The sequence below is a fragment of the Symphalangus syndactylus genome, chromosome 23, assembly GCF_028878055.3.
Source record: "Symphalangus syndactylus isolate Jambi chromosome 23, NHGRI_mSymSyn1-v2.1_pri, whole genome shotgun sequence".
NCBI classification, from domain to species: Eukaryota; Metazoa; Chordata; class Mammalia; order Primates; family Hylobatidae; genus Symphalangus; species Symphalangus syndactylus.
The window spans coordinates 40,997,736-41,025,019 of NC_072445.2; the positions used below are offsets into that span (position 1 = coordinate 40,997,736).

The window sequence follows — 27,284 nt, forward strand, 5'->3', positions numbered from 1 at the left end:
TAATGGCATTCATCGGTAACAGCCCGAAGCAAACCAGAGACAGGAGAGTAGAGCTTTATTGTGTAAAAGCTGAGTTGGTAGAAGTATGAAACAGTAACAATGTTTAGCCCAGCCCATCTATTTACAATATATAGGGGTCGGGGTTTCCCCATACACATCTGTACTGTCCTCTCTCAGCCTCAAGATTTATCCCTATCAGCAACATTCATTTATTTCCTGTATTTGTCATTGGCCACAAAAGACACAACTCTTCAGGGTGATATCCCATCATATAAACTTACATACACATTATCTCCTAGTCCCTCTGGCTCTCTTCCCAGTCTTTTTTTTTTTTGAGACAGGGTCTAGCTCTGTCACCGAGGCTGGAGTGCAGTGGTGCAACTGCAACCTCCGCCTCCTGGGATCCAGTGATCCTCCCACCTTAGCCTCCCCAATAGCTGAGACTACAGGTGTGCACCACCACACCCAGCTAATTTTTGTATTTTTTGGTAAAGATGAGGTTTCACCATGGTGCCCAGGCTGGTCTCGAACTCCTGGGATCAAGTGATCTGCCCACCTTGGCTTCCCAAAGTGCTGGGGTTACAGGAGTGAGCCACCACACCTGGCCTCTCTTCCTAGTCTACGGCTCCTACAGAGCACTCTGGGGGTCTGTCTGCCCAGTGGAGGAGGCTTCCGCTGGTGTTGTAGGGGGCATCTTGGGCATTGACTCAGGGGGGGGGCCACTCTCTTCTCGGAGATGACCCTGGTAAAGCCGGCGAAGGCGAGACAGTTCTCTCTCCGGTGGCTGTTTCCAGTTGTACCATGGGTACCAGGGGTCGCCTGAGATCAGGGTGGGGGCTGGCGGAGTAGCACTCACAGCCCCATGAGAGGTACTGAAGTCAAGGTCCCGTGGTTCAACCTGGGGGATGTGGTAAATGAGGAGACCTAAGGGATTAAAAAAGAAGAGAAATTTAAGAGGGAATGAGGAGGGTGGTTTAGATGAAGTAAGAAAAAGGATTATAAAGGGAGGGACCAGTCAGAGCCACTAGGTACATTTATGCATGTTGTATACTGCAAACAGGTGACTGGCCCAGAGGGCAAGTGTGGGCTGACATACTGCTGGGGCTCTTGCTTACAAAGCTGTGCAGCCCTGAACAAGGACTATGAAGCTGCATCTGCCCTAGCAGAGGGGTATACCTTTTACTAACTTATGCAGCAGTGCCATGTAGTCCAGGGCCAGACATTTATATAAAGATCTTCCTATGATCTTGCTATGGCACTGAGACCAGCAGTTGTAAAATAGGAGGGAAAAGGATGGAAAGACAAAGAACAAGGAGACAGGGCAATGATAAAGACACTCAGGAGTCAGGACAGGGGACAATGGAATGTCAGGAAGAACATGCTGGTTGCTACCATCTTGAACAGGTGTGAGCATTTATATCCATTCTCTAGCCCTAACTCATCTTCCTTATACCTAAACAAAACTGCTGTGTGCCCCGTCTCATGCTCACCATGATCCCTGGCTTTCTGGATGGCCTGGGTCAACCTCTTGTGCTGCTTCACACAGACTCCTGTGGGGAGAAAAATAACTTGTTCTTTAAGGCACAGTAAATAATAGAACACAACTGCCTCCATATGGTGACAGAGGGGTAGACTGGGAAGGATTGGCTTTACCTAATGACCCCTTTCCCCTGACCCCTCCATGGACCTCAGTTTCCCCATCTGCCCAATGGAAAGAATCTCCCCCATCTCTTGGAGAGCTGGGATAAAGATTTAGGAGGGTCTAGCCACTATAGAGAAGCCATTTAATGGTAAAGCCTCCAAGACAGGGAGCAGAACACAATTTAATGGGCAAGTGTGGTTAATTAGAGGGTTGAGTTGAACAATCCAGAGAGAAAGATTCAATTAAGGGAGAAGAGATTTCAGAGTTGGGGAAGACAATCTGAGAGAGTAACAATAATAGTCCCTTCAGCCTTTACAGCTTGACTATAAGAAACTCTTGACAAACTGAACACTGATTGTACTGCCACCCCCAATAATGGTGAATTCAGATTATTCTCTGCAAGGCTGGGCACAGTGGCTCATGCCTATAATCCCAGCATTGGCCGGGCGCGGTGGCTCACGCTTGTAATCCCAGCACTTTGGGAGGCCGAGGCGGGCGGATCATGAGGTCAGGAGATCGAGACCACAGTGAAACCCCGTCTCTACTAAAAATACAAAAAATTAGCCGGGCGTGGTGGCGGGCGCCTGTAGTCCCAGCTACTCGGAGAGGCTGAGGCAGGAGAATGGCGTGAACCCGGGAGGCGGAGATTGCAGTGAGCCGAGATCGCGCCATTGCACTCCAGCCTGGGTGACAGAGCGAGACTCCGTCTCAAAAAAAAAAAAAAAAAAAAATCCCAGCATTTTGGGAGGCTTAGGTGGGAGGATCACTTGAGGTCAGGAGTTCAAGATCAGACTGGCCAAAATAGTTGAAACCCTGTCTCTACTAAAAATACAAGAAAAATTAGCCAGGCACAGTGGCACGTGCCTGTAATCCCAGCTACTAGGGAGGCTGAGGCAGGAGAATTGCTTGAACTCAGGAAGTGGAGGCTGCAGTGAGCCAAGATCACGCCACTGCACTCCAGCCTTGGGTGACAAAGTAAATGAGATTTCGTCCCCGCCCCCCCGCCAAAAAAAAAACCAACAAAGATTAGTCTCTGCCAGGCACGGTGGCTCACACCTGTAATCCCAGCACTTTGGGAGGCCAAGGCGGCCAGATCACCTGAGGTCGGGAGTTCGAGACCAGCCTGACCAACATGGAGAAACCCCATCTCTATTCGCCAGGCATGGTGGCATGTGCCTGTAATCCCAGTTACTCAGGGGGCTGAGGCAGAAGAATCACTTGAACTTGGGAGGCAGAGGTTGCGGTGAGGCAAGATTGCGCCATTGCACTCCAGCCTGGGCAACAAGAGTGAAACTTCGTCTCAAAAAAAAAAAAAAAAAAAAAAAAAAAAAAAAAAATTATTCTCTGCAAATTTGTCTTGCTTCAGAGCAGAGCAGGGATTAGCAAAATTTTTCTGTCTAGAGTCATATAGTAAATATTTTAAACTCTGCAGGTCCTGTGGTCTCTGTCTTAGCTACTCAACTCTGCCACTGTAGCATGGAAGCAATTGTAGATAATATGAAATCAAATGGACATGGCAGTAGGCCAGATTTGCCCTGTGACTGTAGTTAGGGAATAGATATAATTCTGAATTGTTCAATTTACGATTCCAAGTTTGGAAAATCTAATTCAATTCACAATGATATAACTTATGTGACAATTTGTGAGAAGTCTTTTGTAAAAGTGAAAATACCCTATAGAAATGAATTAATCACCATTTATCAATTAAAAACTACATTCAGATCGTTTGTTTACAGAAGTACTTGTTTTTTTCTTTTTTTTTTTTTTTTTTTGAGACGGAGTCTTGCTGTGTCACCCAGGCTGGAGTGCAGTGGCGCGATCTCGGCTCACTGCAAGCTCCGCCTCCCGGGTTCAGGCCATTCTCCTGCCTCAGCCTCCCGAGGAGCTGGGACTACAGGCGCCCGCCAACACGCCCGGCTAATTTTTTGTATTTTAGTAGAGACGGGGTTTCACCGTGTTAGCCAGGATGGTCTCGATCTCCTGACCTCGTGATCCGCCCGCCTCGGCCTCCCAAAGTGCTGGGATTACAGGCTTGAGCCACCGCGCCCGGCCTTGTTTTTTTCTTTTTCTTTTTTTTTTTGAGATGGAGTTTCACTCGATGCCCAGGCTGGAGTGCAATGGTGCAATGTCAGCTCACCGCAACCTCTGCCTCCTGGATTCAAGCGAATCTCCTGCCTCAGCCCCCAGAGTAGCTGGGATTACAGGCATGCACCACCACGCCCAGCTAATTTTGTATTTTTAGTAGAGGCAGGGTTTCTCCATGTTGGTCAGGCTGGTCTCAAACTCCTGACCTCAGGTGATCCGGCCGCCTCGGCCTCCCAAAGTGCTGGGATTACAGGCATGAGCCACCACGCCTGGCTGTACTTGTCTTTTTCTTTTGTCCACATTTAATTGCTTTAGCCCCCAGTAAGCCAAGATTTCCAAAAGGTTCAGCCAGACCTTTTAGGCTATAAATAGGTGCCACTGAACAAATACCTATTGACCAACCACATAAACAAGGCATGTCACAAGGAAAAGCTCTCTGGTGGTGCAGGGATGATGGGCTAACCTGTGTATGGAGCATGGAAGATGATACCCGTGTGGGCGCAGACAAATTGTTCCAAGAGCTTCACGTTCTGTGGGGGAAAGTGGTAGAGAAACGTGAGGAAAGAGTCAGGGAGAGCAGCAAGATCTTTGGACACTGAAAGTACACCATCCTTACACACCCACATGAACCACCTTCACCCCTCTACAGTTCTCCAGATGCTATCCTCCTTCATGTCCCAGTTTGACTTCATCAATTCACTGAATCCATCCTTGCACATCCCATATTCTGTCACTGCTCCCATAGAAATCTCTTATGCAGAGGTTAAGTTTTTTTTTTTTTTTGAGACAGAGTCTCCCTGTGTTGCCCAGGCTGGAGTGCAGTGGCGCGATCTCAGCTCACTACAATCTCCGCCTCCCGGTTTCAAGCAATTCTCTGCCTTAGCCTCCCGAGCAGCTGGGGTTACAGGCGCCCGCCACCACACCTGGCTAATTATTTTGTATTTTTAGTAGAGACGGGGCTTCACCATCTTGGCCAAGCTGGCCTTGAACTCCTAAACTGGTGACACACCCACCTTGGCCTCCGAAAGTGCTGGGATTACAGGCGTGAGCCACCGCGCCCAGCCTGCAGAGGTTAAGTTCTAATGTCAGCCTTCAGGTGAAAAACTGGGGCTGGTCATTGGAAATCCCAGAAATCATCCAAAAAATGATATTGTAACGTGTATATATAATGTATTTAATAGCACGCTGAATATAATTTATATACTAAGAATAATTTTACAGTTTACATAGAACAACTCTCACTCAGCAAATTAACTGTAGGAAATGGGACTCTTGAGGAAAAAGTGGGTACACTGTAGAGTAGAATGCAAGCAGAATCACCCATGCTACTAAATTTGTAAGATTTCTCTCTCTCGGTTATGTAATTAATTATAATCTCTGTTTTGTTTGTGAGACGGAGTCTTGCTCTGTTGCTCAGGCTGGAGTGCAGTGGCGCAATCTTGGTTCATTGTAACCTACATCTCCTAGGTTCCAGTGATTCTCCTGCCTCAGCCTCCCAAGAAGCTGGGACTACAGGTGACTGCCATCATGCCCGGCTAATTTTTTTTTGTATTTTTAATAGAGGTGGGGTTTCACCATGTTGGCCAGGCTGGTTTCGAACTCCTGACCTCAAGTGATCCATCCACCTTGGCCTCCCAAAGTACTGGGATTACAAGCATGAGCCACCGCACGTGGCCATAATCTCTTTTTATAACCAATCATATGCAGTTGAAACTGGGAAATTATCTATGGGACTCCTAAATAACCTGTGTCAGAAGGGTTCTTATTGCAGTCAAATACTCCCATTTTCTGACTGTTATCCAAATGCTCTACTACTTCCCTGATGATCAGCCATATAGCTTCTGCTCTAATACTTTTGCTGCAAGCTCAGAAGAACACTTTCCTATTACCTATTTTATTAATATAATGTTTTCACATTCTTCTTTTTTTTTGTTTTGTCTTGTTTTTTTGAGGAGTTTCACTCTTTCGCCCAGGCTGGAGTGCAGTGGTGCAATCTCAGCTCACTGCAACCTCCGCTCCTGGGTTCAAGCAATTCTCCTGCCTCAGCCTCCCAAGTAGCTGGGATTATAGGCGCCTGCCACCAGGCCTGGCTAATTTTTGTATTCTTAGTAGAGACAGGGTTTTGCCACGTTGGCCAGGCTGGTCTCAAACTCCTGACCTCAGGTGAAGCACCTGCCTGGGCCTCCCAAAGTGCTAAGATTACAGGCATGGGCCACTGCGCCCAGCTAATATGTTTTCAAATTCTTTAAAGAGCAAATCTTGTCCTTCTCACATATTGAAGGCTTTTTGAAAAATACTAGACTCTATCTTGCTTCATATACCTGCCCTCCGGCCCCAGGTCCCAGCATGCCACTGAACATTGACAAGGAAATAAAGAAAACCTCAGGAAGAAAGTGGGCCAATATATTTGGTAATAACTGTAATGAATACAAACGAATCTTTGGATATTGCTCTCCCACTAGAAATAGCCATTTCGCTAGTTGGGCGTGGTGGCTCACACCTGTAATCCCAGCATTCTGGGAGGCCGAGGCCGGCGGGTCACAAGGTCAGGAGTTTGAGACCAGCCTGGCCAATATGGTGAAACTCTGTCTCTACTAATACAAAAAGTAGCTGGGCATGGTGGCACAAGCCTGTAGTTACAGCTACTTGGGAGGCTGAGGTGGGAGAATCGCTTGAACCCAGAAGGCGGAGGTTGCAGTGAGCTGAGATCACGCCACTGCACTCCAGCCTTGGCAACAGAGTAAGACTCTGTCTCAAAAAAAAGAAATAGCCATTTCTCTTACCTGCCAATTTAGACTGTAAATTTCATAGGCATAGGATAAAACTTTCAGTACAACCCATAGTAGAAGGTAAAAGGCTGGAAAGAGAGATGTTTTTATAATGCCAGAAACACTTACTATAAAACAAACTGTAGGGCCTCCAGGATATACGAAGTGTGGGGCACCTACAGTAATCTCTTTGGCACTGCAAAGGGGCTCCTAATCTTTATTTCTCTTTTTTTTTTTTTTTTTTTGAGACGGAGTCTCGCTCTGTCGCCCAGGCTGGAGTGCAGTGGTGCGATCTCAGCTCACTGCAAGCTCTGCCTCCCGGGGTCACGCCATTCTCCTGCCTCAGCCTCCTGAGTAGCTGGGACTACAGGTGCCCGCCACCACGCCCGGCTAATTTTTTGTATTTTTAATAGAGACCGGGTTTCACCGTGTTAGCCAGGATGGTCTTGATCTCCTGACCTCGTGATCCACCTGCCTCGGCCTCCCGAAGTGCTGGGATTACAGGTGTGAGCCACCGCGCCCAGCCCCTAATCTTTATTTTTTTTTACCATAAGAAGAAAAGACTCTCCTTACCCTAAAGTCAACATGCAACTTGTGATCTCGGCAGATGGGACAGGGATTCCCAGCAACTTTATTCCGACGCTGCAGAGAGAAAAAACCGGCAGTTAAGGATGTTCAAACCTGTCAGAAAAAGTGCTGCTGTTACTGTTACTTGTGGCCTCTACCCCTACTCCACATCCCACTCTCAGAAACTCACAATACATGTTTTCCGGGTCCGCTGTGGGGGTACACCACCCTTGTGGTTGCGGCGGTAGTCAGCCCAGACGGGGCGAGAACCATATCGCTCCTGGTATTCTGAAATGAAAGATCATACAAGTTATTCCTGGGTGGGAGTGTAGTGGATGGCTCTGTCCACTTATCTCAAATCCTATCTGACCCTCCCTTTCCCCATTTAGAGGTACCTTCTGATTCCAGATATTTCCAGGGCTCATCTTTATAAGGAGAAATGGGAACTGGGGACAAAGAATCTTCCTCAGAGGGAGCTTTGGTGCAAAGAGTCTGGAGGGGAACCTATAAAGGAGAAGAAAAAAAAATAAAAGAATGAGTTCAAGGAAAGGACTCAATTGTTTTGCTTATCACACTTTGGAAAGAGGGGGAATGCATACATACTGCATTAATGGAATATAACAGGAATACATATGTAAGTTAAATATTTTTGTTGGGTTTAAACTGACATAAATCAACAACCACTCTCCTTTTCTACAACTGGATCCTGAAAGAAAAGCTAAGTTAGGGGATGTATGGCTGAAAAACAATCTTATTTCAGAAGACAATTAAAAAGTCTAGTACAAGGCCGGGCACAGTGGCTCATGTCTGTAATTCCAGCACTTTGGGAGGCCGAGGTGGGCGGATCATGAAGTCAAGAGATCGAGACCAACCTGACCAACATGGTGAAACCTCATCTCTACTAAAAATACAAAAATTAGTTGGGCGTGGTGGCATGCGCCTGTAGTCCCAGCTACTTGGGAGGCTGAGGCAGGAGAATCGCTTGAACCCGGGAGGCGGAAGTTGCAGTGAGCCAAGATCGCATCACTACACTCCAGCCTGGCAACAGAGTGAGACTCTGTGTAAAGAAAAAAGAAAAAAAAAATCTAGTACATAAAAGGTATTGTTGTTTTTTGGAAATGAACTGACTCTGGTAGAAGAATAAAGTAAGAGGAAGGATATCTAGGTTCTTGGAACTAAGATGTGTGGTGGGGAGGGGATGCAAAAGACAGGTGAGTCTCCAAATCAATCCAATGAAGTCACTGAGTTGCCCATTTTCATAAAAGCTGAAGGTCAACATTCTACAGGGCAGAACAAACTTGAGTCCTAACGCTAGTTTTAAAGCTACCAAGGCTGTCATTAACTCTGTGTTGACCTCTGTCGCCACTCTTCAGTCCCATTTTAGGGAGTGGCAGCTGGGCAAGCCTTCCTATCTCACCGTGCCCCACCAAGAACCTCCAGAGAGGTGAGTACACAAGACTGGAGGGAAACCTCAATTCAAAGGACGGAGTTAAGCTCTCATAACTCCGGTAAGAAACTGATTTAATAAAGAGAGATGAGAAACTGTCCTCAGGTCGTAAGAACATATCCTGACCTTATTGGGAAATAGCAAGGTTGGTAGAAATTAGGATCCCTAATTTCCCCAAGGACATTCCAGAGCAACACAGATTTAGACACCACCTGCATAGTTAAGAGCTGGTTGTGGCGCTCGCTTGGGGAGCACATATGTTATGCTAAAATTGCAACGATACAGAGATTAGCATGGCCCCTTAATTATTTAAATAAGTTTTAAAAAGCTAATTATGCATGACCGAGGGTGGACAGGGGTCAATTCCATCACTTAGTTATTTTACTGAGATGGCATTTTGGAAAAAGGATGACACCTAACCCTGGCGCTTAGTCCTCGGCTCGGGATTAGAAAACCCGCGGGGTATGGGAGGGGGTTGCAGAAAGTACTGCCTAGACAGCTAAGACACAAACACGTGGGAAGGTCTCCACTCGTGGATTCCTGACAGTGGAGCAACAACCTAGAGAAGGTATAACCAACTTGAGGTTGTGCAAAATGTCCTTCGAAGAGTTACCTGAACTCTGTGAGTACCTCGGAAGAGAGAAAGCATAGGAAGCCGTCTCAGCAGGGTGTTTAACACGGACGCCGCCATCTTGACGTACGCCCAGCGCAGGAATGGACGGAAAGACAACTGCGCATGCTTCAGGAAACTGACTAGGACAGGGCCAAGGACAAGTCCGCAGTGCGGAAGGCGGCCGCACGTTTGCGTCAGGACGGAAGCGTGAAAGGGGAAGCATGGGGGAGAAGCTAATTTCAACTGCGTCACAATCGAATTAGACCTCAAAATTGCATTTTTCCTTGGCCGGTCACTACGACTCTTAGATCACATTGTTAAAATTTGCCTTTTAAGCAATTTTGAAGGCGATTTTTATCGGGATCCTCTCAGTGCGCATGCGCCCGTACGTTTCTACCAACCCTGGGTGAGAAATGTTCTCCAGGGCGGAAGTGGTGGAAGCAGAGGAAAGGGAGGTGCTAAGCTCTCTGGTCACGCGCACGCGACAGGGAGGCAGGAAGGAGGCGGAAGAGAGTGCCGGGGAAGGGGCGGAGCAAAGGTGAAATGAGAGTAGCCAATCAGTTGGCGAATTGTCATTTGGGTTGCCCAATGAGTTCACGCCTCGCCTATAATGTCTCGCGACAAGGGCGTTTCACCAGCACGTTTGGGCGCATTGGGCGGCGTCCGGGTATAAAAGACTCCACCCGAGCAGGCGGCCGCCATTCTGGGGTTCGTTTAGAGGTAAGTTTGCCTACTTTGTCGTTTAGTGGATAATATTTTGCGGAGAGTGTCGGATCTGGGAAGCGGGGTAGGGATGGGTTCATTTGAGAGCCACGGCTTAAATCGGCTGCGATCAGGATGGGACGCAGAGGTTTGGGGACAACAAAAGATGGCATTTCTGGGTGTTTTGAAGCAACCCGTACTGATTACATCTTTCTCCCTTGTGTTCCTTTTATCCCAGGTTTGAATTTTCTCGGAGAAAGACAGGCCGGCCACGAGGAAAACAGAAACAAGCCGCAGCAACATCTAAGCCCTTGAAAGGATCCTGAGAGGGGGGAAAGGGAAAACAGCAGCCACCAGCCCAACCACTTGTGTCTTCTGCCCCTTCCCACCTATCTTGCCCACCCCACCAGCCCACGCTGCTTGGGACTTGAAATCTGTGGCCGAAGGACCGTCACTACATAACTTCAAAAATAATCAACCACCCTCCCTTCCCAAACCACCCAAATTCACTCATCCAGCGTTTACTTTTTTGAATCCACTCAGAACTTTTTTCTGCGACCCCCCTCCCTAAATGGAGTTGGGTGGGGGGGAAATGAATACTGAGTTGGCCTTTATTTTTTAAAAGACTTTTTGATCCAATGAGGCCCCCTAAATAATTGAGTTTTGGGTCCTGGTTGGTTGTTTTATTTTTTTTCCTCCAAAATTTTACCCCCTCCCCCCTGAGCCCGAGGTGCTGACGTCGCAAAAAAATTGGATAGTAAGTGTCGAATTTTCAAAAACCAGCCTTGCAACAAGAAATCAACGTTTCCCGTTGTGAAACCAAAAATAATGAGAGGAAGAAATGAGACCATAGAACAAATAGAGAACTGGAGAAGGACCAATCGGGTCACTTAATCTCCATTAAAAAGGGCCTGTGGGTCTAAGTCTTGTTCTCTCTCCCCTACCACCTATCTCTTCCCTGCCCTGCTGCAGGCAAAGAGAGGGTGGAGGGAGGGCCGGCAAGTGAGGATTTTGATGGTTAACCCTTGGTAATCCAGCCAATTTCCAGACTGCCAAAGCCATACGTGTTTATATAAGGAGGAATGGTTACCTTCCTCTGGTTAGCAGCAGTCTTCAAAAGGGTTAATGAGCTCACATACAAGAGATGGTGGATCTTGTGGCCCAGAAGTACCACTTCTTTGTGTGTGAGACAAGCAGGGTGCCTTTCAATTTGCCAGATTAATAAGCAATCTGTACATAAAGATTGCAGGGTAAGGAGATGGGCAGAGAGAATAGCTCGCTATAACTTTTTAAATGACTGTTAAATCCTCTCAATTTTAATGTAATTTGCTTGGGGTATATTTGTGTGGTTAAAATAGGTGGCAATCTAGGAATAAAGATTGCAAGACACTTAGGACAAAATATAATCTTAGTGCCAGTACATACAAGATACTGGGGAGGTGAAGAATGTCGTATAATTGTTGCAGATTGCATAGGTATTTAAAAGCAAAAGAGTGATTAACATTTTAACTTGATATTTTTTGGTGGGGGAGGTACAGTTAAATAGAGGGTGGAAAGGTTGGGAAATGTGGAATTTAGGAGTATAATTTTAAAAGCCATTTAGTGCAATTGAATGCTAGCTTTCTAAAAGATTTGTGTCGTTAAAAGGAATTTTTTTCTTCCCTGCTTCAATATGGCGACTTTCCTTGTCCTTTTGTCTTCCAAGCGGCGTTGCAGGTTGTGTCTTGACCCATTTTTTTTTCCTGTCCTCCCACCTCAACCCTATTTGTTGAGAGGGGTCCAAGTCCTTCCTCCCCCTTTCCCTCTATAGGGAGGATGGGGGTGGTCGATGGTAGCCGGTTGAACCTCCGTTGCAAATTCAGTTCTTCCCTGCAGAAAATTGTTCTTTTTAATATTTTAATTGCTTTAATTTTCACTACGCTCTTACTGATCAAAATAGGTCAAAGATTATCCACGATGAGGAACTGGCTTTTGATTTTTTTTTTTTTTTTTTTTACTAAAAAGGTGTTTTATAATGTAACCGAAGCTACCGGCAGAGCCGGGTGACTTTTTAAAGTTTAAGTCCTCTTTCTCCATTACAAAATGGCGTCCGTCCGTCTTTGTTGTTTTTCTCCCCCTTTTGCCATCCTGAGCTTAGGGCCGCCCTAGAAACTTGGTCAAGGGGGAGGAGCAGCCTTGAAAGGTGATGTAATCAGCTTGCTTCCTCCTTTCTCCACCCTCTTGAAGCTCCACCCCTGAGCAGATGCCTTTGCACTCCCTATTCTCGTTGCTGCTAGGGAGAAGACATTTTCCTTATTTTCATTATATAAAATATCTTAAAGGGATAGGAGCTTATAGGAATTAAGTATCAAGGCTGTCCATCTCCTTGGGTAGTTCTAGTTTTTATAGAACCAGTTTTTATTTTCACTTTCCTTCACTCATCACAACTGCTTGTAATTTTTCCCAACTTCACCTGCCAGGGGTGAAAAAACAGGCAAACCTAAGACTGGGAAGCTTTGAGGATGTGTGTGAGCGTGTGTGTATGTATATATGTGTGTAGAGGGAGATGGGAAAGACACAAGGGCTTGTTAGAGTAACTTGGAGATAAACGGGCCTAATGACACTGAAGTGTGCCATTTCTGCTCAGGAACTAGTCTTTGGGCCTCCTGCATTTGGTCGCTTTGTGTAATGAGAATCGGGGGAAGGTGGGTACTTTTAGGACTTTCTTCTAAATCACCCTCATTCCCACCTGTCAGTTTGGGGGTAAACTCTGTATTCAGTGCTGTATCACGTTCTGCACTTGATTAGTTCTGTACATTGGTACTAGGATAAGAAGTGACTTTAGGAAAGGAGGCGGCAGTTGTAAACTCAAGGCAGGGGGAATCAAGCTACGGTTTCTGGTAAGCAAAACCTTTCTGGTATTACATTTCACAACTTTCATTTTTTTTTTTTCCCAAAGAGCCACCTTTTTTGAATTTCTTTTTCCTTCCCTTCTAAAAGAAATTCCTTAAAAGCATTAATGAAAAAATGATGTCCTCTTCATTTTTCAACTCATGCAGTGCTGTGGCAGTTGGTGCATGTTCAGAAGCCATGCCCTGAGGGTGGTATTGGGTGTCTGGTTCCTTTCTTCCCCCAACTTTTTCAAAGTCAAATCTTTATCAGACTCTCCATATAATTTTAATTTTTAAAAGTCCTGCACTGAAGCGTGGAGGTTCTAGGTAGAATTGGAAAGTATAACTGCCCTGTGGAGACTTGGGTGAGACTTAGGGCTAATTTCCTACTGGGTACAGATTCTCAAATTATTACTTAAGCTTCTGGATTGGATGGGAGGGACTCTTCCACATGTCTATTGACTACAAGTTTTTTTTGTTTTGTTTTTTTCTTTTAAGCAGTTTGCCATGTGCCTCTGCAGCATATCTTCCTTGGGAGCTGAACATTCTACCCACTGGGGTTCCTGATCTCTAGTGAGCCAGGGGATTAATAAAGAAGATCTTCCTTAACATGGGAGACGGGAAGCCAGGTCTACTAGGGGAACCACATCCATTCAGAGAATCTTGGAAAACCTGATCCTTGTAGTTTGTGGCCAGAGTTCTAGTCTGGGGTCTTTTTCTATGAGTCAGGGTGGTGTATCATTTTGCATCTTTATTGAAAGGCAGATAAGCTTTTGAGGAGCTCATGTATCAGATTTGCAAAATGACTTTGAGGGGTAGGGGCTTACTACTTGGAAGAAAGCTATGACCTTGTGATGAATCACATGAGAGACATAATTCAGTCCACTATTGAGTCAAACTAGGAAATGCCTAAAACACTGAAGAAAGGAAGGGGGGGAACATAAGGAGTAGGTACAAATCATTTTCATTTCCAGAAGTGCCTCTAAATTAAGGTAAATTTGGGACTTTTTTCTCCTTTTGTTAGAAGACAGTTATTTTTTAAAGAGCTCTGACTTGCACAGAATTTTTATCCTGAACCAATTCAGTCCTGTTTCATTGGTGATGGGTGTGGAATAACTTTAGCTATGCTGGATATTTTTTCACCCTATTTAATTGAATAACCCTCAAGTAAAATTCATTTTGAAGGCAGGAGTTGGTGTCACAGACGTTTATCTGGGGTAAAAATGGTAGAAAATTCACCCGTGCCTTGTGCCAGTAGAGTATAGCTCTGCCTGAAACATTCTCCATAAGGAACGCATAGCTTAGGATGAGGTGGAGGTGGGACGGGGGGTTGCTACCTCACTCCCCACCTTCTGTATGTTCTGCAGTCAAGGAAATAGCAGCTCATTAAAAGAAGACGTAATCATGCCATGGATTATTTGTGGCTCCAGCAAGCTTTCTTAAGCTTTCATTCTAGACTCCAGATCTTGAGTAGGTAATGTTACAACACTTAGTCACGGCCCCTGCCTTCCTTCATCAACTCAGTTTGCCTTCTCTGCTGTTGCCCTGTGCCCGGAATGTTGGACTTTACATTCCTTTCCACTTGAGTGCCTTGGAACTTGTTTGGTTTTTTTCCAAAATATACTGACTTCAAAGTAAGGAAACTAGGTTATAAGACACTTGGGGTCCTTAATTTTACAAAAGAACTGATCTGCCTGAAGGAAGGCCATCATGAGAAAACCCGCTTACATTTTATCAAGATTGGTGCTCATGAGACAAAATTTCACTTATATTTCCAAAATATAAGTAGTGGAAAATGAATAACACTAGTTTTGTTTTGTCTCTTAGCTTCCCTTTGACTATTAATGTCTTTTAAAAATTCTTGTTTATACATACGGGAATAAAAAAGTCCCTGAATCTCATTCCCAGAAGAGGGCACTGGACAGAATTTAGCTTTGTACTCATTGGTCCATTTTTCTAAGACTGGCTCTTCTCTCGTCTCCCATCCTCTTAAGGAACACTTGAGCTCAGATGACAGTTTATTTAGTGTCTGAAGGAAATAGGGGTAGTAGGTCTATTTATTGGCTTAGCTTGTAGTTGGATATGCAAAAGGGAATTCTCCAGGGTTATATATATTCAGCTCTGGGTTTGAATCAGTCAAGGGGAACTGGTTTGAAATGATGTTTAATTCAAGGCCTTTTGTCAAATTGCATATGTTTTGCTTTGGGAATCTAATGGTGGGTGTGTGTGTGTGTATATATATATATATAGAGAGAGAGAGAGTTAAAAATTTCTTAGTCTCTTGATTGCTTATGATATGTTGTTATTGGAACCCATACATTGCTCTTCCAGTCTCCAACAGATGTGATATGTTTTATGTGTCCCTTTATCATATCTATAGTTTCTATAGATCACTTTATAGTATCTGACTACATGGGAAGTAGTCAGATACTTTATTTCTGTGTCTGTCTCTGTGTGTGTAAGAATCACCACACTTGAGTGGATTTGGTCCACGGATGTTTAATCTTTTCCAGTATTCTCCTTGAATGTTTTTTCTCTGACCTCAGGTTCCACTTGTACTTGTGGAGGTTCCAGGGCAGCAGCGACTTCTCAACATTTCTTGCCTCATGTCTGCCTCTGTTCAGCCCACAGGTTATGATCTCCAGAGCCAAGATTACATTTCTACCCTTCCTGGCTGCCTCCTCCCTGCTTCTGCTGCTGCTCGCCTAGGTTGTTAGGACCTACACATTTGGAAATTTACTGACGTTTTTGTTGGGAGGACTAAAAGGCTGAGATTGTTATGCTTATGTTTTTTCTTTTGTTTAAGAACAAATAGAACTAATTTGCATTATCTTACATGAAACCTGTGTTTTTTCCGGCAAAAAAATACTCACCTTTGTAAAATACTGATTTTTCTGCCCTTCTGCTGGGATGGTGTCTGTTACCTCTGTGCTAGATGTAGGATGAGGAAGGTTTTGTTCTTGCCTCTTCCTTGTTACCCAGTGTTGGCCTTATTGCCCAAAGGCAGATATTGCTGAAGTGGCTTTCTTTTTTGGTGGTTTTTTGTTTGTTCGTTTGTTTGTTTTTGAGGCAGGGTCTTACTCTGTCTCTCAGGCTGGAGTACAGTGGCACAATCACAGCTCATTGTAGCTTCAATATCCGTGGGCTCAAGCAGTCCTCCCGTTTTCTCACCTCAGCCTCACAGGTAGCTGGGACTACAGGTGCACACCATCACACTCAGCATATGTTTTGTAGAGATGAGGTTTCGCCATGTTGCCGAGGCTGGTTTCAAACTCCTGTGCTCAAGGAATCTGCCCACCTTGGCCTCCCAAATTGCTGGGATTACAGGCATGAGCCACTGCACCCAGCCTCTTTTTTGGTTCTTAGAAGCAAGTATTTAGAGCCAGTGTAGATAAAAATCCCAATCAGAACCATATTGATCCTAAATTACCTTTCTGGAACTTCAGTTCTGGCCTGTCCCTTCCATAAAAGGAGCTTAGCTTTTTAACTAATTCCTTTTCCAACCTGGTCTAAAACAGCTGCTTAAAAGGGAATTTTTCTAGCATTTGGCTTTATCTGTTCCATTCTTTAGGTTCCATGGTTTTCAGTTTTAGGCTTTCCTAGGGGATCTTGCACAGCATGATTTTTGAGGAGAGGACCAGATTCGCATCTTTGCTTTTGAAAGCACAAACCACTAGCTTCCTTTTAACTTGGAGACAGTAAAAAACTTGTGTAGTGTTTGGTTAATGAGTGACAGTCTATTCAAGGTCTAGGAGGACCTGCTTGATTTCCTTGCATCCATTTGTCTCAATTTCTGGCACCTACCCCCAGATCTCCTTAGGGAGGGATTCTATTTTCAAGTTTTGTTTTGTTCTCCATCATCTACCACTTCAGCTGATACATATCTTGCCATGTGTAGTGATATGACTCTTAATGGGCTAAGATAAAAAGGAATCAACTCTTATAAGACATTTAGCTCAAATACCCAAGATTGGCCCAATTTCTGTCAAGCTATAGGCTGTTTTTCAAGCCAAATTTATCAGCAACTAGGGAAGACAAGACTTAACAATAGGTATAAATGCCGTGGAGAGTTGAACATCTTGTTATGGGCACTGAATCTTAGCTCTAGTACGATCTAGTGAAGTTCAGCCATCCTAGGAAGGATGCTGCTGGGAGGGAGGGACAGTGTGCTGCCCTACTCCAATCGAATTGCTTTCCTGTTCAGTCACATATGCTCCCCATGCTTAACTTGCCAGGGCTATTTTCTTGGTAGTGGCAAGTGGTCTGTGTCGATTTTTCATATCTAAAAAATAGCGTAGTTGAATAATTAGTCATTATACTTTGTCAAATATAGAGATGTGGTTTATTAGAGGGCCTGCTCGGGTAGTCCTTGCCACCCATTTATTCTGTGGGTTTGTTTTTGTTTTGTCCTCTTACCATAGAAACCACCATCATGGGTTCGGGTCCCATAGACCCCAAAGAACTTCTCAAGGGACTGGACAGCTTCCTTAACCGAGATGGGGAAGTCAAAAGTGTGGATGGGATTTCCAAAATCTTCAGGTAAGTCTTTACCCTTCTTTGGATTCACTGCGAGTAGAGAATATTGTGTGTTAAAATATGGCTGCAGTTGAGGCAGACTGAATGATCCTGGAAAGGAAGGGGAAAGACAGTCAGTGCAATAGGATTAAAATCTAACAATTTTAGGATAAGGGATAGGAAAAGATGATCACTTGTTTCTGACCATAATGGAAGCTGGAGATTTGGACGTCCACGGTCCCAAGGGAGTCATGCATTGGAATGAGAGCAGGGTAGCCTGGTAACAGAATTCTAGATTGTTTTGGTTCATGTTCCACCTACCCATAATATTATTTTCCTTCAAGGATTCTCAGGTTTTTCAGGGGAGAGTAAATAACTAAGCCAGTCTTGAACAGACTATTAGGGACAGTTGTTGAGGGCTAGCCTTATCACCTGGAGGCAGAATGGAATTCATCCTGTGTGTTACAGAGGCAGTGATGTTCTCCTCCCCAGGTCAGAGACTTCGGTGTCTCTGTTCTCCCATAAGTTTCCATGTCGCACTGGATCCATCCCATCCTCCTAGAGGTATATGTGACTCCCCTTCTCTGGAGCAAAGTCCCAAGTCATCAGGAATCTCTAGGCAGTTCACAGAGAGGTGCTTTTGCTAAGAGAAGAGATACTGGCTGCTTCATTTCTAACCCTAACTCATCTCCTGCAGTTTGATGAAGGAAGCACGAAAGATGGTGAGTCGATGCACTTACTTGAACATTCTCCTGCAGACCCGTTCACCAGAAATACTGATCAAGTAAGTGTGGATGCGGGTGGTTAGAATGGGAAGGTGTAGCTAAAAGATGGGGCGGTGAGGCATGGGGTTCCTGGGTCATTGATGGGAGACTGGGATTGTAGGATGTGGTACTTTCAAAACCTAGAAAGGATGTTACTGATAGACTCTCCTACCTGCCTGCAGGTTTATTGACATTGGCGGCTACAAACTTCTTAACAATTGGCTGACGTATTCAAAGACAACCAACAACATTCCCCTCCTCCAGCAAATTCTACTGACCCTGCAGCACCTACCACTCACTGTAGACCATCTCAAGCAGGTACCTTTAGTCTTTAAACCCTGATTCTTCCTTTTTTGGTTTAGTCTACCGGATGAAAAACTCACACCGACTGATGTGGCTGTAATCTTGGGCCTGTGAGGTAGAATGGCAGAAAAAAAAATTTAGAAAAGAAGACTTGGTTTGAATTTATCTTCTTTAATAGGTGTGTGGCAGCTGGGCGCGGTGGCTCACGCCTGTAATCCCAGCACTTTGGGAGGCTGAGGCGGGCAGATCACGAGGTCAGGAGACCAAGACCATCCTGGCTAACACAGTGAAACCCCGTCTCCACTAAAAATACAAAAAAGTAGCCAGGCATGGTAGCATGTGCCTGTAGTCCCAGCTAATCAGGAGGCTGAGGCTGGAGAATCACTTGAACCCAGGAGATGGAGGTTGCAGTGAGCCAAGATCGCACTGCTGCACTACAGCCTGGGCGACAGAGCGAGACTTTGTCTCAAAAAAAAAAAAAAAAAAATGTGTCAGCCAGGTGTGGTGGCTCACACCTGTAATCCCAACACTTTGGGATGCTGTGGTGGGTGGATTGCTTGAGCCCAGTAGTTCAAGACCAGCCTGGGCGAAAATGGTAAAACCCAGTCTCTACAAAAAATTTACCCAGATGTGGTGGTGCATGCTTGTAGTCTCAGTTATTTAGGAGGCTCAGGTTGGAGAATCATTTCAGCCTGGGAGGTCGAGGCTGCAGTGAGCCAAGATTGCGCCACTGCACTGTAGCCTGGGCAACAGAGTGAGACTCCATCTCAAAAAAAAAAAAAAAAAGGCGGCGGGGATTGTAACTTTTGTCGTTTTTAGCTCTAAGTGGAATTATTTGCCTCCTGGCATTTACCTTTTCTACTGCTCCCATCTCTCATAGAACAACACAGCTAAACTGGTGAAGCAGCTGAGCAAGTCAAGTGAGGATGAAGGTAGGGTGCCACTCCTGCTCTCTCATGGGCTTTTCTCTATTCCTTCCACTTAATTATCTTAATATCTTTTCCCATCCTTGGATTGTCCCTTCACTTTTCTGTTTTTACCTCACCTTGCTTTTTTTCCTCCTTTTAAAGAGAAAGTTCCTCTAACCTGTACCCTCTTTCCTGTTCTCAATTCCAAAGTTGTTCATTTCTCTGTTGCTGAATATAAGGCGCCAATCAACTGGAAGCTGATTCCTAAAATTGCTTGTTATAAAACACATACGCTTAAAATTCACTGTGGGAAATAGTATCATCCTAGCGTGTCTCATCTGTGAAAATCTTATTACTAAATGATAAATTATGAAATGAGTTTGTAAGTGGAAATGTTGGCCAGAAGAGAGGTGCCATAGATCAGAGATGTTATTTGCCAAGTACAAAAGGAAAGAGTTACAAAGTATTTTTTCATATATTTAGAAACAAATTTTATTCTTGTTTTCACATCTATAAAGGAAAATAAAAAGTCTTCAGATTGTTGTAAAAATTAGGTGTGTTATGCATAAAGCAACTAATGTAGCTTTTTAAAAAAATGTCAGCTTTTGAGGAACTGGTGGATTTTGGTTACATGTATAAGTTCTTTAATGGTGATTTCTGAGATTTTGGTACACTCATCACCCAAGCAGTGTACACTGCACCCATTGTGTAGTCTTTTACTAATGTAGATTTTAACCACATATTCTGAAATAAATATTAGGTCTTTTTACTCCAGAGTGGTGTGATGACATCAGAGTTGAAAGTTATCTGAGTAGAACACAACTCTAATTCATTGTTCCATTTTTTAAGAGTTTGGTTTTTAAGCATATCTCATGTTCTTCTTAAAACTTTGGGTTACTTTCTTCTTTTTTTTTTTTTTTTTTGAGACAGAGTCTCGCTCTGTCGCCCAGGCTGGAGTGCAGTGGCACAGTCTCGGCTCACTGCAAGCTCCGCCTCCCGGGTTCACGCCATTCTCCTGCCTCAGCCTCTCCGAGTAGCTGGGACTACAGGCGCCCGCCACCACGCCCGGCTAATTTTTTGTATTTTTAGTAGAGACGGGGTTTCACCGTGGTCTCGATCTCCTGACCTCGTGATCCGCCCGCCTCGGCCTCCCAAAGTGCTGGGATTACAAGCGTGAGCCACCGCGCCCGGCCAACTTTGGGTTACTTTCTCCATTACATAGATTTTCACAGTATTTTCTCAAACCTCCCATTTTCTGTTCCTGGAAGAATGATATTTTACATTATTCAGGCATTTCCTCTTTCTCTCACCTGCAGAGCTCCGGAAATTGGCCTCAGTCCTTGTCAGTGATTGGATGGCTGTCATCCGCTCTCAGAGCAGTACCCAGCCCGCTGGTAAGCTCCTTAGTCCTTTATCCTTCGTATTTATTTCTTTCCTGCTGGGATGTGGCCTTTAGGTGCTCCCAGTCTGCTTTACCTCTGACAGTGTTTATCTAAATAAAATCCTTTTCTGCTTTTTTTCACAACAGAGAAAGATAAGAAGAAACGTAAAGATGAGGGAAAAAGTCGAACTACCCTTCCTGAGCGACCTTTGACAGAGGTGAAGGCTGAGACCCGGGCTGAGGAGGCCCCAGAGAAGAAGAGGGAGAAGCCCAAGTCTCTTCGCACCACAGCACCCAGTCATGCCAAGTTCCGTTCCACTGGTAAGACTGGCGGCTTGGCCTCTGGAGGGTTCGTGGGCATGTGCACACCCAGAGCCTTATGGGGGAATCATTTGATGTGTGATATGTTAATCGTAAGGAAGAGGGAAGACTAGTGGAGGAAGCTTTGGTTACAGGGCTAGAAGAACATTTGTGGGTGAGAACGGGAGGAAAATTCAGGGGTCTGGGGGTTTGAGTTCAGCTGCCCACACCACGCTTCTTTCCCCAGGACTAGAGCTGGAGACACCATCCTTGGTGCCTGTGAAGAAGAATGCCAGCACAGTGGTGGTTTCTGACAAGTACAACCTTAAACCCATCCCCCTCAAACGTCAGAGGTATGGACCATATTCTCAGGTTCTGAATGGGGTGGATCTGTGGACACAAGGGAGCAAGAGGGGGTGAGTCAGAGATGTTAATGACAGTTCCTCTTCTGACAGCAACATAGCTGCTCCAGGAGATGCTACTCCCCCTGCAGAAAAGAAATACAAGCCACTTAACACAACACCTAATGCCACCAAAGAGATCAAAGTGAAGATCATCCCGCCACAACGTGAGTCTAAAGTGGGGAGATGTACTTTGAAATAGGAGCAAACTCTTTTTTTTTTTTTTTTTTTTTTTTGAGACAGAGTCTCGCTTTGTCGCCCAGGCTGGAGTGCAGTGGCACAATCTTGGCTCACTGCAAGCTTCGCCTCCCGGGTTCATGCCATTCTCCAGCCTCAGCCTCCCGAGTAGCTGGGACTACAGCCACCTGCCACCACATCCAGCTATTTTTTTGTATTTTTAGTAGAGACGGGGTTTCACTGTGTTAGCCAGGATGGTCTTGATCTCCTGACCTCGTGATCCACCTGCCTCGGCCTCCCAAAGTGCTGAGATTACAGGTGTGAGCCACCGTGCTCGGCCAGGAGCAAACTTACGGGAACGAATGTCCCTGGGAACAGTAGTTTTTTTCCCTTTTCTTTTGTTATTTCCCTCCATTTTCTTTTGATTTCTTGGTATCCCTTACTTTTTGTACCTCTGGAACTCCCATTTCAGGGGTCACTTAGGAGTAATTTTAGAGATAAGATAGGGAGGTGTGCCATTCTGTGACTGGTCAGGGGCACCTGGTAAGGTGATCTGTCATGTTCACAGGGGCTCACTTCATCAGTTACCTGAGCTATAATTCACATCCAAAGCTATGGCTTGCCTGCTGCAAGAAACCTAGAATAACAAGAATATCCTGTATGAATCCTCCTGCATGTGCTTCCTGGTCCTCTTGAGCTTACCGTGTCCTAAGTTGAGGCAGGGTCTTCACTGTTTCATTTTATGCCTGGACTGTGTTTGCAGGTGTAGGATTATGAAGGAGGTCTGATGATGCCATTTGATGCTTTTTCTTTTTGTAGCTATGGAGGGCCTGGGCTTTCTGGATGCTCTCAATTCAGCCCCTGTTCCAGGCATCAAAATTAAGAAGAAGAAAAAAGTACTGTCACCTACAGCTGCCAAGGTATGGGCTCCCAAAAGTAGGTTTCAGTGACAGAGTATAAAAGGTAAAGTAGGAGAAAGGGCACAGCAGCTAGGAGTTGTCGGGGTGGACAACAAGAGGCGTTTGCCTTTGGATATAGACTGGTGCAGGTGAGACCAATGTGGACAGAGTCTTCCTTTATATAGGAGCTGTTGGGAGACTGTGCCTGGGACCCTGGACTAATTGCCTTGCCCTTGGCTTTCCAGTCAGTTCATTAACTTCCTTTTCTTTCACAATAGCCAAGCCCCTTTGAAGGGAAAACGAGCACAGAACCAAGCACAGCCAAACCTTCTTCCCCAGAACCAGCACCACCTTCTGAGGCAATGGACACAGACCGTCCAGGCACCCCGGTTCCCCCTGTTGAAGTCCCGGAGCTCATGGATACAGGTAATCTAGAAACTGGTTCAGTTTGGGGGGTTCTCTGAAAGGAGGGATCTGGGTGTGAAACCTCTTCTGCTTCCAGCCTCTTTGGAGCCAGGAGCTCTGGATGCCAAGCCAGTGGAGAGTCCTGGAGATCCTAACCAACTGACCCGCAAAGGCAGGAAGAGGAAAAGTGTGACATGGCCTGAGGAAGGCAAACTGAGAGAATATTTCTATTTTGAATTGGATGAAACTGAACGAGGTAAGAGGTCATTTCCTATGTAATAGATGTGTTTAAGGGATTTTAAAAGGACTTGGTTGTGCTTACTGCCCTCTTGCTTTTCTTCCCCTGCCGATAGTAAATGTGAATAAGATCAAGGACTTTGGCGAGGCAGCTAAGCGAGAGATACTGTCAGACCGACATGCGTTTGAGACAGCGCGGCGTCTGAGCCATGATAACATGGAGGAGAAGGTGCCCTGGGTGTGCCCCCGGCCCCTGGTTCTGCCCTCACCTCTTGTCACCCCTGGAAGCAATAGTCAGGAGCGATATATCCAGGCTGAGCGGGAGAAGGGAATCCTTCAGGAGCTCTTCCTGAACAAGGAGAGGTGAGCAGAGTGGGGTTCGTGCCCTGGGATGTGGAGTGCTTGGACACTCCTGAGGGGAACATGAGCTGGGGTAATTAAGGGGTGGAGGTTAGAAATTACTTCCAGGGCCTGAATTAATAACTTGACTATCAATTCATTTTTTCTCTCACCTGTGCTGTTCCTGATAGTCCTCATGAGCCTGATCCTGAGCCCTACGAGCCCATACCCCCTAAACTCATCCCCCTAGATGAGGTAAGTCAATGTTATGTGATGATGGAAGTTGTGGTGGTCATTGAATTCAGTGCATCTTTCATGTGAGAATGTCTCTGTTCTGTCAGTCCTGATTTTTTTTGTTCTTCTTTCAGGAGTGTTCCATGGATGAGACTCCATATGTTGAGACCCTGGAACCTGGGGGGTCAGGTGGCTCACCTGACGGGGCAGGAGGCTCCAAGTTGCCTCCAGTTCTGGCCAATCTTATGGGAAGCATGGGTGCTGGAAAGGGCCCCCAAGGCCCTGGAGGAGGAGGCATTAATGTCCAGGAGATCCTCACCTCCATCATGGTATGTGCCCTCCTTCCCCTTTTCCACCTTCTGTGGAGCCTCCTTAAGCACTCTCTCCTCACTGTCTCCCATTCGCCTTTACCCCAGTTCTCCACATCTACCCAGTTACCCCTAATCTGGCTCTCCCTTTCGCCATGGTTGTTACCCTTTCTGTCTGTTGACTTTGCCTTCTTACATCCTCACAGGGTAGCCCAAACAGTCATCCTTCAGAGGAACTACTGAAACAACCAGACTATTCGGACAAGATCAAGCAGATGCTGGGTAATCTTCAGGGCCAGCCCCAGGGGACTGGGGGAGGAAGCCTGCAGTGTAGTTGGGGGATGCAGGGTTTCACAGAGGCAGAAGAGTACAGGGCTGTGGCCACTAGGCAAGAAATGGGAGGGGAAGACTGGACAAAGGGAGCGTTGCTCTGCCAGGTTGGTTTGAGAGGGTCAGTTGGGTGCACCTAAATGGGAGGTCATGCCTGTCTTCTAGAGTGCTCATGCTGTGTTACTCTTGTTTTCATTAACAGTGCCACATGGACTTCTAGGCCCTGGCCCAATAGCCAATGGTTTCCCACCAGGGGGTCCTGGGGGCCCCAAGGGCATGCAGCACTTTCCCCCTGGACCTGGGGGACCTATGCCAGGTAGGTAGTGAGTAAAAGGTTGGAATGGGCTTATTTGCTTAATTTCAGTCTGATAATAGTATAGGATTGACTGGAAGGTGGGAGGTGGTGGTTTAGGTTGGGAGATGACAGTTCCTGGTAGCTGATACTGTCTTTTTTTCTCCCCTTATAGGTCCCCATGGAGGCCCTGGTGGGCCAGTGGGTCCACGTCTTCTGGGTCCTCCACCCCCTCCCCGGGGGGGTGATCCCTTCTGGGATGGCCCGGGCGACCCTATGCGGGGTGGCCCAATGCGGGGGGGTCCAGGACCAGGTCCCGGACCATACCATAGAGGCCGAGGTGGCCGAGGAGGAAACGAACCTCCTCCTCCTCCTCCTCCATTCCGAGGCGCCCGAGGAGGTCGCTCTGGAGGAGGACCCCCAAATGGACGAGGGGGCCCTGGTGGGGGCATGGTTGGAGGTGGTGGGCATCGTCCCCATGAAGGCCCTGGTGGGGGCATGGGCAACAGCAGTGGACATCGTCCTCACGAAGGCCCTGGCGGTGGCATGGGTGGGGGTGGAGGACATCGTCCCCACGAAGGCCCTGGCGGTGGCATCAGTGGTGGCAGTGGCCATCGTCCCCATGAAGGCCCTGGTGGAGGAATGGGTGCTGGTGGTGGACATCGCCCCCACGAAGGCCCTGGTGGAAGCATGGGTGGAAGTGGTGGACATCGTCCCCATGAAGGCCCTGGACACGGGGGGCCCCATGGCCACCGGCCTCATGATGTCCCTGGTCACCGAGGCCATGACCATCGAGGGCCACCTCCTCATGAGCACCGTGGCCATGATGGTCCTGGCCACGGGGGAGGGGGTCACCGAGGGCACGATGGAGGCCACAGCCATGGAGGAGGTGAGGATGCTCCCTGTCCCCCATATGCCTTTTGGTGTCCCATACAAGCTTTTGGGGAGTGGGTGAGAGTCACTACTGTTGGTAGCTAGGCAGAACGTGAGGTACCTGTCTCTTTCATATCCTAGTATGCATAGCAGTTCCTACTCTATGCCCTTCCCCCAAATCCCTAGGACTGTCTCTGAAAGAGTTCTCAGGATGCCATGGACAAGGGGTGGTGAGGGTGGCATTGCCCTCAGCTGTTTCCTGTCTTAACTGTTTTGCCATCATTCCCACAGACATGTCAAACCGCCCTGTCTGCCGACATTTCATGATGAAGGGCAATTGCCGCTATGAGAACAACTGTGCCTTCTACCACCCGGGTGTCAATGGGCCCCCCCTGCCCTAGGGACCATTTTCCTGCCCCGTTCACACAACCCCTGTGGACTGCAGCCTCGCTCCTTCCACCCTGTTATGGCTTCTGTGAGGCCCATTTTCCCTTGTCCCCAGCTGATGAGGAGCCGGCCCCCTCAGTTCCCACTTGCTTGGGTTCCTGGGGCTTTTCTGATCACTGGTGCGCATTGATGTACATATTTTCCTCCAGTCTGGGGAGGAGAGAGACTGGAAACGTTCCTGGACTGCTGAAGAGGAGACCCAGTTGGCTTCACTTTTTGAGAAGATTCGCCCTGTACCCCAAACCCCTTTCCAGTATTACCCTTAATGCTTGAGAACCTAAAGCTGGTTATCCTGGAGAACACCCCTACCCTTCTATTGCGGGTCCCCACATGCGCACAGAACTCTGACACAGGATCAGCTGCACTTAAGAAATCATCCCAGCTAAGTTCATTATTCCTCATGGGGTGGGGAGATGGTGAAGGGGTATTGTATATCCCACTGCACTGAGAGGGCTCAATCAGCTGGATTTGAGTTCTGGAACACACATCATCCCCACTCCTCCCCCAGCGTGGGCTTTCTATTCTTAGTCCTTTCTCAAGTGGGACCTTGAACGTTCTGTGAACACCCAGTCTGCATCCTGGGTCTGCTAGGTTCGATGATGGCGAACTCATATATGCATCCGGTGCAAGTTTTAGCTGGCAGAGGTGAGACCAATGGTGCTGGTCTGCCTTTGCCAACTACAGCCAGTCTGGAGACTTGATAAAATACTTCAGTGAGACCAGCTTCTTATCAACTTGGGCCCGGCATGCTGGGCCTGAAAGTCACACTACATGCACTGCCTTTGGGAGTCAGCTCACTCCCTGCTCCCACCTGGAACCTTGCCAGCGTGAAGGAGGCTTCCAGCTACTTCACCCTGTCAACCACCTCTGAATCCCCGCCAGGTGCCTTCCTGGGTGGATTCAACAGGATGATTTTGCCCTTTCCCAGTTCTCTCCTTCACCTTGGCATCAGTTGTTTTCTATGAAAACAGTGGATTGGTTGGGTTTTGTGCAGGGTCTTGGGTTAGAGCCAAAATGGATTTGAGGATGAGTATTTTTTTTTTTGGTTTTGTATATTTTGTACATTAATAATAAACAGTGGAAAGAGAAGCAGCTTATTTAACCCTTGGTGTGTTTGGACTTTTTTGAGACGGAGTCTCGCTCCGTTGCCTGGGCTGGAGTGCAGTGGTGTGGTCTCGGCTCACTGCAATCTCTGCCTCCTGGGTTCAAGGGATTCTCCTGCCTCAGTCTTCTGAGTAGCTGGGATTACAGGCACCTGCCACCATGCCTGGCTAATTTTTTTTTATTTTTAGTAGAGACTTGGTTTCACCATGTTGGCCAGGCTGGTCTCAAACTCCTGACCTCGTGATTCACCCGCCATGGCCTCCCAAAGCGCTGGGATTACAGGCGTGAGCCACTGCGCACGGCCTGGACTGTTTTGTTTTTTAAAAAGCCATTACCACCTGTGTTAGATACATTAGTACAAATCTGTGGAATC

General features: G+C 46.5%; 2 protein-coding genes across 4 annotated transcripts; one reads left to right on the plus strand and one right to left on the minus strand.

Moving 5' to 3' along the window:
* Positions 1–38: 38 nt before the first annotated feature.
* Positions 39–9,310, minus strand: MRPS18B (mitochondrial ribosomal protein S18B). The gene is made up of 7 exons (XM_055263079.2): positions 9,123–9,310; positions 7,458–7,566; positions 7,253–7,350; positions 7,069–7,137; positions 4,191–4,257; positions 1,491–1,550; positions 39–924 (listed from the first exon to the last, which is right to left on the minus strand). Exons 1-7 carry the CDS (start codon positions 9,198–9,200, stop codon positions 629–631), a joined length of 777 nt encoding a protein of 258 aa, XP_055119054.1. The 5' UTR covers positions 9,201–9,310; the 3' UTR covers positions 39–628.
* A 377-nt stretch (positions 9,311–9,687) lies between these two features.
* Positions 9,688–26,909, plus strand: PPP1R10 (protein phosphatase 1 regulatory subunit 10). 3 transcript variants are annotated; one of them, XM_063632598.1, is made up of 20 exons: positions 9,688–9,842; positions 10,063–12,703; positions 17,116–17,233; positions 17,907–17,993; positions 18,156–18,291; positions 19,157–19,208; positions 20,501–20,578; positions 20,713–20,886; positions 21,113–21,218; positions 21,321–21,433; positions 22,263–22,363; positions 22,621–22,768; positions 22,845–23,003; positions 23,101–23,347; positions 23,515–23,578; positions 23,692–23,886; positions 24,072–24,147; positions 24,398–24,511; positions 24,663–25,376; positions 25,652–26,909. In XM_063632598.1, the coding sequence occupies exons 3-20, from the start codon at positions 17,127–17,129 to the stop codon at positions 25,759–25,761; spliced, it is 2,781 nt and encodes a 926-aa protein (XP_063488668.1). In that variant the 5' UTR covers positions 9,688–9,842; positions 10,063–12,703; positions 17,116–17,126; the 3' UTR covers positions 25,762–26,909. The 3 variants fall into 3 exon arrangements, with proteins under 3 accessions (XP_063488668.1, XP_055119053.2, XP_055119052.2); XM_055263078.2 differs by having other exon boundaries at positions 10,063–10,581; XM_055263077.2 differs by lacking the exon at positions 9,688–9,842 and having other exon boundaries at positions 9,852–10,581.
* The last annotated feature ends 375 nt before the right edge of the window (positions 26,910–27,284 follow it).